The 15,480-nt window shown below is 44.8% G+C and overlaps 1 protein-coding gene across 1 annotated transcript in view; it reads right to left on the bottom strand.

The window, feature by feature from the left end:
- The window catches only part of tmc3 (transmembrane channel like 3), a 65,641-nt gene extending 53,756 nt beyond the window's left edge, over window positions 1–11,885 (bottom strand). Inside the window, exons 1-3 of the mRNA XM_080214091.1 lie at window positions 11,770–11,885; window positions 11,212–11,358; window positions 2,003–2,078 (exon numbers count right to left, since the gene is read on the bottom strand). Of these exons, the coding sequence (XP_080070217.1) occupies window positions 2,003–2,078; window positions 11,212–11,358; window positions 11,770–11,885 (339 nt within the window). The remainder of the gene's footprint in view (window positions 1–2,002; window positions 2,079–11,211; window positions 11,359–11,769) is intronic.
- Window positions 11,886–15,480: the final 3,595 nt, after the last annotated feature.

Here is a 15,480-nt window from a genome sequence, read left to right as displayed (position 1 = left end):
GCATTGAGGGCTGAAGGGCCTGGACTGTGCTGTACTGTTCTATGTTCTACGTTCTTTGTTCTACGTTCTAAACAGCCCACGCTAAATATTTACTATGACAGAGTTCAAGCAAAGGATTCTATATTTCATCTGCAAAAGAGTTATTTAACCAAGGTCGGTGACTGTAATGACTTCAATCGGGCAACTGAGGTAGGTTTGCTTGAACATGAACTCCCTGATTAGGGGCCTAATTGGTGGTCCGATCAGGAAGCCCCATACACTGTATTTAAACAGGAGTGTCAGTCCCTCTGGCGCTCCGGATGGAACAGAAAGAAATCTCGCAACACCAGCTTAAAGTCCAACAGGTTGCCTGGAAACTTTCCTGTCTGGAAACAATGCACATAAGAACATAAGAAATAGGAGCAGGAGTAGGCCATCTAGCCCTTCGAGCCTGCCCCGCCATTCAATAAGATCATGGCTGATCTGAAGTGGATCAGTTCCACTTTCCCGCTTTCTCCCCATAACCCTTAATTCCCTTGTTTATCAGAAACCTATCTACCTGTGACTTAAATATATTTAGCGAGGTAGCCTCCACCACTTCAACGGGCAGAGAATTCCAGAGACTCACCACCCTTTGAGTGAAGAAGTTTCTCCTCAACTCCGATCTAAACTGCCCCCCTCTTATCTTGAGGCTGTGCCCTCTGGTCCTGCTATCCTTTCTAAGCGGGAAGAATCTCTCTACCTCTACCCTATCTATCCCTTTCATTATCTTATACGTCTCTATAAGATCCCCCCTCAGCCTTCTAAACTCCAATGAGTACAGACCCAGTCTATTTAGTCTCTCTTCATAGTCCAACCCCCTCAACTCTGGTATCAGCCTGGTGAACCTTCTCTGCACTCCCTCCAAGGCCAATATATCCTTCCGCAAGTGCGGCGACCAAAACTGCACACAGTACTCCAGCTGCGGCCTCACCAGTACCCTGTACAGTTGCAGCAAGACCTCCCTACTTTTATATTCTATCCCCCTCACTATAAAGGCCAGCATCCCATTTGCCTTCTTGATCACCTGCTGCACCTGCAGACTGGGTTTTTGCGATTCGTGCACAAGGACCCCCAGGTCCCTCTGCACCGTAGCATGCTGCAGCTTTTCACCCTTTAAATAATAATCCCTCCTACTATTATTTCTACCAAAGTGGATAACCTCACATTTGCTAACATTATACTCCATCTGCCAGGTCCTCGCCCACTTGCTCAGCCTATCCAGATCTCTCTGCAGACTTTCCACACCCTCCGCACAATTTGCTTTTCCACTCATCTTCATGTCATCCGCAAATTTCGTTACCCTACACTCAGCCCCCCTCCTCCAGATCATCTATGTAAATGGTAAACAGCTGAGTTCCCAGCACCGATCCCTGCGGCACTCCACTCATCACCAATACACACCCTTTTAACCTGTGCTTAAAGCTCTCTCCACTCACATTGTCTGTATCTTTAAGAATTGATGATGTAAAGACTAACATTCCAATCACTATGCACATAAATTGAGTTTGTATCTTTGTGCCCTGTTTGTGATCAGAACTCCCACCCGCCTGACGAAGGGGCAGCCTGTTCCGAAAGCTTGGGGCATTTGCTACAAATAAACCTGTTGGACTTTAAGCTGGTGTTGAGAGATTTCTTTCTGTTTTGCCCCAGTCCAATGCCGGCATCTCCACATCATAACTCTGGATGGAAACTGCATCTTGAGAGAACTTTGTATAGTATAGCAGGATCTTGTAAATAAAGGAATTCTGATGAAGTCCACTTCCGTGGACTTATTACAGCGAGAAAAAATATAATTTACACTTCTGATAAGAGACAGCTTTATGATACAATCCTGAAACATCTTAATTAAACCTTGCTATAAATATTCAAAGGACAGGAGAAGCTTAATTACCGTAAACTCCTATGGGCATATCTTAAAGGTTGTTCATAGGATGTTCCTTCCCATTAAGCTCTGGATTACCCAGTGCTGGAACTAACTTACCTCTGCCCCTGCAGCCTGGTAGCCTCTTGTCCTTGTTAATCTGCCTTCGTACTTCAACACAATCTCTTTGGCCTGTCTGTAACAAAAGGAGCCAAGAGTCAGCACCATTGCACACTGTGTAATATTGCAGCACTCATACTGTCACAGAGTCAAGGGCCTCGATCTTCCCAAAAAACTAACAAAAGGTGGAAAATTCCACTCGAGGTCAATGGACCTTTGCACATCCAGAGAATGCTGGAAATACTCAGCGGGTCCATCAGCACCTGTGGAGAGAGAAACACAGTTTTAGATTGTGACCTTCATCCGATGAAACATTAATTATGTTTCTCCAAAGATGCTGTGCGGCATACCTGCTGAGTTTTTTCCAGCATTTTCTGTATTCCTTTCAGATTTCCAGCATCCGCAGTATTTTGCCTGTGGCTTTATTGTTGCTGAAGCAGTTTGTGGGCTACTTGCCCATCAGTTGGCTAGTGGAGAAGATTTGGACCGTTTACCTGAATTCATAGAATCCTGACAGTGCAGAAGGAGGCCATTCAGCCCATTGAGTCTGTACCGACCACAATCCCACTCCGGCCCTGTTCCTGTAACCCCACATATTTATCCTGCCAATCCCCCTGACACTGGGGTCAATTTTAGCATAGCCAACCAACCTAACCCTCACATCTGCGGAAGGAAACTGGAGCACCCGGAGGAAACCCATGCAGGTATGGGGAGAATGTGCAAACTCCACAACAGAGGCTAGAATTGAATCCAGGTCCCTGGTGCTGTGAGGCAACAGTGCTAATCACTGTAATCCTTTGGTCATTGAGATAAAGAGCTTTTAATTTTATTGTTTTAATATTTTAGTATTTTAAAAATTAAAATGCTAGTTTTAATATTACTAAATAATATTATTTTAATATCATTAAACCTCCTGAGTTTGGAAACTCTCAATTCCCCTCCCACCCCTCCCTCAAATTAATGCCTGATGCACTGGTGTTGATATTTATTCTGTCGATGTATCACTGGGCAAAGATGGCATGAGTCAAATAGGCAAGGATGATAGAACAGTGCAACACAGAAGGCAGCCACTTTGTCCGCTATACCTATTGGAAAGAGATGTCCAATTTAATCCCACATCTCAGTTTTACTTCCATTTTCCAAACGTTTATCCAAATCCCTTCTGAAGGCTACAACTGAATCATCACCACACTTTCAGGTAGTACATTCCAGATCTTAACAATCCTACGTGGGGAAATATCACCTCATTCCCCTTCCGTTTCCTTTTGCCAATTATGTTAAAATTAATAACCGCTTGTCATTGATCCACTCACCAAAGGAAGCAGCTTTTCCCTGCTTGCTTTGATCAATATCTCGTTATAGTTCCAAAGTCACTTCCCTGCTGCCGTATTAGAGAATATTATAACACAGAGGCAGACCCGTTTAGGCTATCGACACTGCTCAATGTTTCCCTCTGTGTGAGCCAGCATGCCTCATTTTATTCTGCTCGCTCTCCAATAATGTTTTAATATTTCACCTTTTCAGCAGGCTCATTTGGAAGGATGTGCTGGGGGAGGCAGGAGGTGGTGAAATTGTTCTTTGTCACAGTGCGGCATGGGCGAGAATGAATCTGGTCCCTATTGCCTGATCAATCTCTTCTTTATGCCACATTGTGACAGGTCCGTGTTGACATAGGAAAATTGCCAGTGGTGTCAAACATTCGTGGGACAAGTTTGAATTACAAATGTTGATGGAAAAGATACCATCCAAACATTCTGACAACTGGATGCAAGGTTTTAGGACAAGCTAGTGTGGTTCGGACAAGAATTTTTAATACCTAGATAAAGCATGATACAACTATAGACGTTCCCTAAACCAAGAGCCAATATAACTCGGCTGACTACAAGCAGATGGCTACAAATTGGAATTGTTAAATGTGACTCCTGTTACTAATAAATAACTCCAACCTCAAATAACCCATTCTGTACTAATATTCACATAGGGGCACTTAACCAGTTAATGAGTATCTTTTCAAATTCCACTTTGTAAAGTGAAACAGCCAACTTTTAAAAATGCTTCCATTAAAAAAAACAAAGTTGTTCCCAATTAATAAGAATTTAGTCACACCCTCATGAACACAACATCTCTTTGAGCTGTTCTTTATCATGGAATGATAGAATCTCTACAGTACAGAAGGAGGTCATTCGGCCCATCGAGTCTGTACCGACCACAAACCCACCCAGGCCCAATTCCCGCAACCCCAGTCATTTACCCTGCTAATCCCCTGACGCGATGGGGCAATTTATCATGGCCAATCAACCTAACCTACACATCTTTGGAGGAAACCAGAGCACCTGGAGGAAACCCATGCAGACACGGGGAGAATGTGCAAACGAGTGAGGCTGGAACGGAACCTGGCTCCAAAAGCTTGTGGTTCCAAATAAACTTATTGGGCTTTAACCTGGTGTCGTGAAACTTCAAACTCTGTTCACTATGGAAGACTTTAAAAAGCTCCTAAAGTATTCTAGAAGTGGTATTGAACAATGAGACAGGATTGCTCAATAATCTCAGGGTAAAGGAGCCTTTAGGTGACAGCGATCATAACATAATAGAATTTCAACTTGAGTTTGAAAGGGAGAAGCTAGTGTTTTAAACATGAATAAAGGTAAGTATAAGAGAATTAAAGCTGAGCTAGCTAACAGTAACTGGGAAACTAGCTAAAGAGATAGGACAACGGAAATGCCGTGGCAGACTTTTAGGGAGATGTTTGGTAACTCTCAGCAAAGATCTATCTTGGTAGGAAAGACTCTGGGAAGGATGCACCATCCAGGGCTGGATGAAGAAGTTAAGGATTGTATCGATTGTTCAAATCTGCAGATATTAGTGTAGGTCAGGATGTTGGACAAATTTTAAAAACCAACAAAGAATGACTAAAATAAAAGGGGGGGAAAGTCGGATACAAAAGTTGGTTAATAATAGAAAAAAGAAATAGCAAAAGTTTCTACAAGTATTTATATAGAAATGGAGTAACTAAAGCTGGTGTTCATTCCCAAGAGAATGAGTCGGGGCAGTTGATGGAAACAAGGGAATGGCAGAAGCATTTTGCATTTGTCTCCATTGTGAAAGAGCTAGAAAACTTCCCAACAATACTGGGAAATCAAGAGGCGAATGGGAAGGAGGAATTTAAAATCATCACGATCACTAGGGAAAAAGGTGCTGTGAAAGCTAGTAGACCTAAAGGCTGACACGTCTCCTGGACTAGATGGCCTGCAACCTAGAGTCTCAATAGAGATGGTCGCTCGGATAGTGGATGCATAGGTTATAATCTTCCAAAATTCCTTCCGTTCTGAAAGGATACCCGGGATTCTGGAAGGATTCTAATGGATTGGAAAATAGCAAATGTAATGCCTATATTCAAGAAAGGAGGGAGACAGAAAGCAGGAAACCATAGGCCAGTTAACATCTGTGATAGGGAAATTGTTAGAATCCATTATTAAGTAGCAGGATACTTAGAAAATTATAATGCGGTTAGGCAGAGTCAACATGGCTTCGTGAAAGGGAAATCATGATTAACTCATTGATTAGAGTTTTTTGAGGAAGTAATGAAATGAAAGCAAAATACAAATATACCAGTAGCAAATTCAGAAGAGGATGGGGGAGTCTCTGCACGAATTGTCTCAAGATATCAGAAGATTTTCTTCACATTGGCAGGCATTACCTCCATCGTGAAGTAATTATTCAGGCCAGTGGGCTTCAGAATGCCAGGGAGGAAGAGAACATAGGATTTAGGGGCAGGAGTAGGCCATTCAGCCCTTCGAGCCTACTCCGCCATTCATTAAGAACATGGCCATTTGGTTGTACTCTCAACTCCTCTTCCCTGTCTGTACCTGCGTACTAATACTTTGTGATTCATTTACCAGGGCACCCAGATTCCTCTGTACCAGTAAGCTCTGAAATCCCTTTTCATTTAAATATCAGACTGCTTTTCTATTCCTCCTGTCAAAGTGGATAAGTTCACATTTTCCCACATTACACTCCAGCTGCCAAATGTTTTCCCACTCCCTTAACCTGTCAATGTTCCTTGCTAACTCACTACCTCTTCTTGACGACTTTTCGACTATCTTGGTGTCATCAGCAAACGTAGCCTCTGTACGTTTAGTCCCTTCATCCAAGTCAATAACGTAGATTGTAAAACTTGACCCAGCACTGTTCATCGTTTCACTTCACTAGTTACTGCTTGCTATCCTGGAAAAGACCCTTTTATCCTGAATCGCTGCTTCTTGTTAGCTAACTAATTCATTATCTATGCCAATATGTTATCCCCTACACCATGTAATCTTATCTTATCTTTGATATGACATCTTATCAAATGCCTATTGGAACTCCAAATACACCACATCTACATGTTCCCCTTGATCCACACAAACTGGCTGCTGGGATTGATACATTACAAGAACAATCATACTTGGAAAGCACTCCATTAGCTGAAATACGCTCTGGGATATTCTAAAATCTGATGTGGGCTAGAAATAAAAGTCTTTCCCATTTTTACTGGCAATAATTGGGATCCAAATCCCTATTTCTTCAGCACACTGGTTGAGAAACCAGTTGCTTTACTGGGATTAATGACAGTTTAATAAACTTTATCCATTTGGGTGCAGTGCCAAAACGCAAAGAACCAGCATGACCTGATTGGCAACTATCAGATTGTAAATCGAGGACTGTCAAAGAATCCAATCATTTCTCTGTTTCTGCCTATGGGGATGAGAAGAATATCAGCCATGATTGAATGACGGAGCAGACTCGATGGGCCGAGTGGTCTAATTCTGCTCCTGTATCTTATGATCTTATGGTCTTAATGACAATGCTTTCAATGCAAGTGAGATCTGGCAAGGTGTAAAATGGGAAGCCCACACACCACCTCTGGCACCATAGGCAAAAACCGATCTCTGTCCGACAGCTCTTTGGGATCCAGGTTTTTCCCAGACAGGAAAGGTAAGACGAGCAAGCATTTCTATAAAATCGGACCAATGGGGAGTGGATGGGAGAAGATGAGGTTATTAAGCTTTAATAATCTTAAAAATTAGAACGAGGCTATTTGAGTGAAACCAGGAAAAAATTTTACAAACAACGGGTGATTCTCCCAACAGTGCTGAGTTGGCGAGAAAACTGGTTGAGATCATGACAGATTTTTTCAATGCACCTTCAGACCTGAATCTCCGCACTCTACGCAATGCAGAGGTCCCAATCGTGAATCTCATTATAAACTCGGAGCGGGGAGTGAATAATGGATTCACGCTGAAGTCTCCCAGTTCTGGAACTCTGTGCACGCGCTACGGTCCCAATCTGTCAGTCTTCGCGTTTACTGGCCCCCCCAGACCCCCGCAGGCCATTTACCCAGCACCCCCCCCCACCCCCGCCAAACCCCAGCCCGCCCCAATCACTGGCCTCCCTCCAGCTCAGACTGATCCCTATGCAGAGTGTAGCGGGACCCCCCCCCATTCCCACTGATGGCCCCACTAGGTCCCGCCCACAACAGATCCCACCCCCTTGACACTGTCCAATGCCCAATGGGGCAGTTTGCTCCTTGGGCAGTGCCGGGGGCACAGACGGGCATAGGCTGGCACTGCCAGGGTGTCCATGCCCAGGGTGGGTCGAGGAGGCCAGCGATCAGTGGAGGGGCCTGGGAAGATATCCGGAGGCTGGCAATCAGGAGGGCAGCAATGGGGACAGGGGGAACTTCGTTTTTTTTTTGGGAGAATTGCTCCCACCTCTTTGAATGGCAAAATACATCTGAGGGACAGAATAGCCTCCTCCCATCTCTACGTACCCTGCGCCAGCACAAACTAATCATTTGGTGACCTAATACTTTCATTTTCTTCAATCATTCATTTCTGAATTAAATATCAAACTAATCATCTGAAAATTTCCCCTTTCTTTTCAGCCTCTCAGAGGGTCACTGCACAGATTTGTTTCTCCACGTCTCTCAACTTCTCCCATCCACTCCCCATTGGTCCGATTTTATAGAAATGCTTGCTCATCTTACCCTTCCTGTCTGGGAAAAATCTGGATCCCAAAGAGCTGTCGGACAGAGATCAGTTTTTGCCTATCGTGCCAGAGGTGGTGTGTGGGCTTCCCATTTTACACCTTGCCAGATCTCACTTGCATTAAGAACATAAGAAATAGGAGCAGGAGTAGGCCATCTAGCCCTTCGAGCCTGCCCCGCCATTCAATAAGATCATGGCTGATCTGAAGTGGATCAGTTCCACTTTCCCGCTTTCTCCCCATAACCCTTAATTCCCCTGTCTATCAGAAACCCATCTACCCGTGACTTAAATATATTTAACGAGGTAGCCTCCACCACTTCAACGGGCAGAGAATTCCAGAGATTCACCACCCTTTGAGTGAAGAAGTTCCTCCTCAACTCCGATCTAAACTGACAATGCATTGAAAGCATTGTCATTGAGACCATAAGATTTATAAGATATAGGAGCAGAATTAGACCTCTCAGCCCTTTGAGTGTGCTCCGTCAATTTTTCTCATCCCCATTCTCCTGCCTTTTCCCCATAACCCCTGATCCCCTTATTAATCAAGAACCGATCTATCTCTGTCTTAAAGACACTCAATGACACTTCCGTAGCCCTCTGCGGCAAAGAGTTCCACAGATTCACCATTCTCTGGCCGGAGAAATTCCTTCTCATCTCTGTTTTAAAGGAAATTCCTTTCAGCCGGAGGTTTTGCCCTCTGGCACTAGTTTTTCCTACTCGTGGAAACACCCTCTGCACGTTCACTCTATCCAAGCCTCGCAGGATCCTGTAAGTTTCAATAACATTCGCCCTTATCCTTCTGTGGCATTTTTTAATGGCGGTAAATGCCATTGATGCCTTTCACTCACTGACATCTCAAAGAAAAGTACATCATAGGAACAGACCCTTCAAGCTTGTGCCAACACATGACGCCTTTCTAAAGATCTTTTGCCTCTACGTGATCTGTATCCCTCTATCCGCTGCCTATTCATGCATCTGTCAAGATGCCTCTTAAACATTGTTATTGTATCTGCTTCTACCACCTCCTCTGGCAGCATTTTCCAGGCACTTAGCACCCTCTGTATAAAAAAACTGCCTCTCACATCTCCTTTAAACTTTCCCCGTGTCCCTTAGTAACTGACATTTTTACCCTGGGAGAAAAGACTGACTGTCCATTCTATCCACACCTTTCATAATTTTGTAGACTTCTATCAGGTCACTCCTCAGCATCTGGTTTTCAAGTGAAAACAAACCAAAAATTTGTCCAATCTCTCCTCCTACCTAATACCCTCCAAACCAGGCAACATTCTGCTAAATCTTTTCTGTACCCTCTCCAAAGTCTCCACATCTTTTTGGTAGTACGGCAACCAGAACTGTACACAATGTTCCAAATGTGGCTTAATTAAAGTCCTATACAGCTGCAGCATGACTTGCCAACTTTTATACTTACTTATTTCACATTTATATATTGATATTGCGTGGCACAGTGATCAGCACTGCTGCCTCCCAACGCCAGGGACCCGGGTTCAATTCTGGCGTCAGGTCACTGTGTGGGTTTCCTCCGGGTACTCCAGTCTCCTCCCACACTCCAAAGATGTGCCGGTTAAGTGGATTGGCCATGCTAAATTGCCGCTTAGCGTCAGGGGGATTAGCAGGGTTAATATGTGGGATTACGGGGATAGGGCCTGGGTGGGATTGTGACTGGTGCAGACTCGACTGGTCAAATGGCCTCCTTCTCTACTGTAGAGGTTCTATCATCTTTTGCTCTGATTTCCTCCCACAGTTCAAAGATGTGTGGATTAGGTTGATTGGCCAAGGGGATAGGGTCTGGGTGGGGTTGAAGTTGATGCAGTCTCAATGGGCTGAATGGCCTCCTTCTGCACTTGTCGGGATTGTATTATATCTTGATGGATGTTTACTGACCTGTTGACTGTTTCCAACATGTTTTAGTTTCAGATTCCCAGCACTGCAGTTTTCAAATGATTTTTTAAAATGTGCCTGCGTTGAGTGACCATTGATCACCTACAGCTGGACACTTGTACTGTTTAACAAATGGCATCACAGTGCTATCTGCAATGTAACAGTGACCGAGAGAATGAAAATCATCGGAACATATCAAAATATGGGGAGACTAACTGATCCATAAAACTATTCCACATACCCTCAATGATTGGAATATCACAACTGGATACCTACATCCATCCTCCCTCCCATCATCAGTCATATAATCCCCTGGGAGAGACACAAACTGCAGGAATATTGCCAACATTATCAGTTTGTTACATACCCGATTTTAGACACAGAGTTAAACAGCAGCAAGCTGGGAAAGTATACATCTGGATGCAGGATCTGTAGGGTTCCAGATAGAGATGAACTGATCCTGTCTCTTTTCAGACATCCCTCTCAGTGTTTGTTTGGGGCATCTACAGACCAGATGAAACTGACCCAAAAATGAACAACTAAAAGGAGAAGAATTGTATCCAACTGGTGTCCATCAAGATATTGAGACACAATGGGTCCAGTTAACCTTGTAGTAAATTTCATCAGCAGCGATAGAATCCCTACAATGCAGAAGAAGGCCACTCAGCCCATCCTGTCTGGACTGACTGTCCAAATGAGCAATTTGCCTGTTCTCATTCCTCCACCTTCTCTCCCTAACCGTGCAAATTCTTCCCTTTCAGATAACAGTTGCGTAGAATCCCTACAGTGCAGAAGGAGGCCACTTGTCCCATTAAGCCTGTGCTGCCAATAATCCCGCCCAGGTCTTCCCACATGTTTCCTCTGTTATTCCACCTAACACTAGGGGTCAATGGGGCATGGCCAATCCACCTGGCCCACACATCTTTGGAGAAAACCGGAGGAAACCCACAGAGACACGGGGAGAACGTGCAAATTCTACGGGGGTGGGGTGGGATATTCCGTCTGTGCTCGCCCCGGGAACTGGAAAATCCCACCAAAGTCAATGGACCTTTCCATTGACCCGCTACGATTCCTGTGGCAGGCAGAAGGGGGGAAATTTGCCCCACAGACAGTCGAACCCGGGTGCCCTGAGGCAGCAGCGCCAACCACCGTGCCATCCTTGGATGGAATGACCCCCTGAGGGATCTTTGAAGGGAGATAGCAACAGAAGTCCAATCCCCCCTTCCCCCCTCTTTTCTCCCCCATCCTTCCTTCTCCCCCTTAACCATCAGTGTGCCACTGTACCTGAGCACTTTCAGCTTTTGCCCCATTGGCCACGCTCTGCAGCGAATGCTGGATATCATCTCCTTCTGGATCTGAATGTTCTGAAAGATTTCTTCTGGATCTTTGTAATCTGCCTTGTCGCCTTCCCGTCCATCGTCCTCTGAGTTACTGCGAGTGGAGCAGACAAGGAGCTCTCAGTTCAGGAAGCAACAACTGGCCACAAGCACACTTCAGAAGGGGACTGAAACAAAACTGCAGAGCTGGACTTTGTACAGAAGTAAACACGCGATAATCATTCCCCATCACAAAATCCCGATGTGAAACACATTGAAATAATTATTTACCCATATATTTAATCACTAGCATATTTTTGACACAACTGGAGTGAAATACCCATTAAATTAGCAGTGCATTTGGAACAAAACCTTATCCGCTGTTAAGATGAAAAATGAGAAACTCCCAAAATACTGAAATTGGAATTAAACCCAATAAAGCCACAGAGACCACTTTTTTTATTAAAACAATAAGACTTTTCGCCTCCAACCCGCGCAGAACACAAGCTCCTGGGCTCAATTTCACCTGTTCTCATGTTCTTCATAAACTGCAGAATAAATCCTGCGGTTGATGGAGTTCTTGCGGATGTTCTTCATCCGTTGCGAGGCTTTTGAGGGTTTGCTGTTGGCTGTCTCACTCATTGATGCTGCCTGTGTGTGTGTGTGTGTGTGGTGTGTGTCTGTGCACTCGCTGTCCCAGTCTTCAGACAGGGAACACCCAAAACCTGCTGGCGCAGCGCTCCGTAAAACCACTCGCACCAGCCGCTGCTTCGAGAAATCCCTCAAACACCTCCCCCCCCCATCGGGTGAAACAGCAAAGGAGAGAGAAACCTCAGCGACCGCCCCTTAAAGGGGATGTCCCCTACAGCTGGACACCCCCTTCCATTCATTCAGCTCCCCCCCAGATGACACACACATGGAGGATATCTCTGATCCAATCCAGAGCAAAACACTGGTGAAATTGAAACACAAAGTGGTGCAAATACTCAGCAAGTAATTGGACTGAACTGATTTGATTTATTATTGTCACATGTATTGTTTCCTGCGCTCTATGCCATACATAGAGAAGGAAGGGGGACAGTGCAGAATGTAGTTTTACAGTCAGAGCTAGGGTAGAAGTAGAATCAGAGAAACCGTACAGAAAGAGGCCATTCAGCCCATCAAGTCTGCACCAATCACAATCCCAACCAAGCCCTATCCCCATCTATTTACCCACTAATCCCATGCACCTCAGGGCAATTTTAACATGACCAATCAACCTAACCCACACATCTTTGGACTGTGGGAGCAAACCCACACAGACACGAGGGGAACGTGCAAACTCCACACAGACAGTGACCCAAGCCAGGAATTGAACCCAGGTCCCTGGAGATGTGAGGCAGCAGTGCTAACCACTGTGCTACCCTGCTGGGTGTTGAGAAAGATCACTTCAATGTGAGACATTCAAAAGTCTGACAGTGGCAGGGAAGAAGCTGTTCTTGAATCAGTTAGTACGTGACCTCAGGCTTTTATATCTTTTTCTCAATGGAAGAAGGTGGAAGAGAGTATGTCTGGGGTGAGGGGGTCCTTAATTATGCTGGCTGCTTTCCCACAGTGGGAAGTGTAGACAGAGTTGAGTTTTTTGATTTGATTTATTATTGTCACATCTATTAGCATACAGTGAAAAGTATTGTTTCTTGCCGGCTATACAAAGCATACTGTACATAGAGTATATAGACAGAAGGCAAGGAAAGGGTGCAGAACGTAATGTTACAGTTGTAATTAGGGTGTAGAAAAAGATTAGCTTAATATGTGATAGGTCCATTCAAAAGTCTGATGGCAGCAGGGAAGAAACTGCTCTTGAGTCAACTGGTACGTGACCTTAGAATTTTACATCTTTTCCCTGACAGAAGATGGTGGAAGAGAGAATGTCCAAGATGTGTGGGTTCCTTAATTATGCTGGCTGCTTTCCCAAAACAGCAGGAAGTGTAGACCGAGTCAATGGATGGGAGGCTGGTTTGAGCGATGGACTGGGCTTTGTTCTTTTAGTCTTGGGCAGAGCAGGAGCCCATACCAAGCTGTGATACATCCAGAAAGAATGCTTTCTATGCTGCATCTGCAAAAATTGATGCGAGTCGTAGTCACGTGTGGAGAGAGAAGCAGAGTTCACATTTCAGGTCTGTTCTATCAAGACTTTCTACTTTTCTTCTCTTCGTCATACTCTCCTCGTAAAGAAAACAACAATCAGTAAATTGAATAAAACACACAGGGGTGCCAGCCCCCCTGCTGGGGTACTGTACCTAAAATAAAACACAAAAAATAAACCTCAGAAAGTAAATCAAGATGTCATTCTCAGGAGTTCTCTTCTTTTTATGGCCTTCTTTTTAATATTCATTTCAAAGCACTTAGACAAAAATGTGATTGCACTCGAGAGGGTGCAACGGAGATTTGCCGGGTTGTTACCTGGGCTGGAGCATTTCAGCTATAGAGGGAGGCTGGTTAGGCTGGAGCTGTTTTCCTTAGAGCAGAGAGGGCTGAGGGGGAACCTGATTGAGGGGTACAGAATGATAAAGGACATAGTTAGGGTAGATAGGAAGAAGCATTTCTGCTTAGCAGAGGAGTCAATAACCAGAGGGCACTGAATTAAGGTAAGGGACGTGTAAGGATAGCACTGACCTAATCAAAAATAAACACAAAGAGTTAAAAACTGCCACTGATTTACAACTACTTGGATACAGCCACTGACCAACAAACCAGAGAGAGACAGATGGCATGGCTTAACTTCCCTGTTTCAGAATCTGGCAAGAATGTTAAATGTTAAAATCCTTTTCACTATAAACACATTCTTCCTGTGTCTGCGTGGGTTTCCTCCGGGTGCTCCGGTTTCCTCCCGCAGTCCAAAGATGTGCAGGTTAGGTTGATTGACCATGTCAAATTGTTCCTAGTTTCTGATTAGCAGGGTAAATATTTGAGGTTACAGGGATAGGGGGGGGATTTGTTGTCAGTGCAGGCTCAATGGGCCAAATGGCCTCCTTCCGTACTGTAGGGATTCTATGATCAGAGATTTAGAGGGGATTTGAGTGTGGTGGGTTTCTCGTTGCCTGAAAGACTGGTAGAGGCAAGAACCCTGACAACACTTAAGAAGCATTTAGATGAGCACTTGAAATGTCATTGCATACAAGTGTTGGAAAATGGGATAAGAATAGATAGGTGGTTGATGACCAGTGCAGATACGATGGGCTGAAGGGCCTCTTTCTTCCATTGGATTGGTCCATGATTTCACTGGGCAACTAGTGCGGTGGTTTGACATTACCTCCTGAAGTGTGACTGACCAGGAGACCCTCCCACTCTCACCACCTACTGCCAGACCTATTGGGCAGGTTTACATGCTGACAGTCAACCGATTCAGCCACATTTCAAACACACCTTCCACAGCCACCAAATCTTGAACTGGGGTTTGAACCCAGAGGTGGGGGCACTACCCCACCGTATCGCACGGCCATCTTTGAACAGTGCGGCACCGTGACCGCAAGTCGGATTAAAATTGGAAAGAGGCAGTGAGTTTCTGGACGTAAAGCAGAGTCTGTCACTGGGAGGAAGGCAGCCAGTGTAAGGTATGAGTCTCAGGAGGCTCTTTGTATTGCTGCATTCAACTAATCAGTCAGTTAAACTGTTTCATACACAAATAAAGCATTTAAAGACAAGAAGTTTCATTCAATTCCCTAGTCCCCAATATCGAAGATATCACCGGCCCAATCAAAAATAAACACAACTGCTACTGACTTACAACTACGTGGGCACAGCCACTGACCAACAAACCACAGAGACAGACAGCATAGATTAACTTCCCCCTTTAAGAATCTGGTTAAAAAAAAATAAGGCACCGATGTCAAAATCCTTTTCACAATAAACCCAGTTTGACACTGGGGCGGCACGGTAGCACAGTGGTTAGCACTGCTGCCTCACAGTGCCAGGGACCTGGGCTCCATCCTGGCTTGGGTCACTGTGTGTGGAGTTTGCACGTTCTCCCCGTGTCTGCGTGGGTTTCCTCTGGGTGTTCCAGTTTCCTCCCACAATCTGAAATGGGTGCATTGGCCATGCTAAATTCTCCCTCAGTGTACCCCGAACAGGCGCTGGAGTGTGGTGACTAGGGGGTTTTCACAGTAACTTCATCGCAGTGTTAATGTAAGCCGACTTGTGACACTAATAAATAAACTTTAACTGTGGGTCCATTTTCCCCACAACTTTGGCAGCATTT

This window comes from Carcharhinus amblyrhynchos, chromosome 28, assembly GCF_965287045.1.
Source record: "Carcharhinus amblyrhynchos chromosome 28, sCarAmb.v2.hapA, whole genome shotgun sequence".
In the NCBI taxonomy this organism is placed as follows: domain Eukaryota; kingdom Metazoa; phylum Chordata; class Chondrichthyes; order Carcharhiniformes; family Carcharhinidae; genus Carcharhinus; species Carcharhinus amblyrhynchos.
The sequence above is the reverse complement of the archived record's forward strand: the minus strand, read 5'-3'. Positions and strand labels throughout refer to the sequence as shown.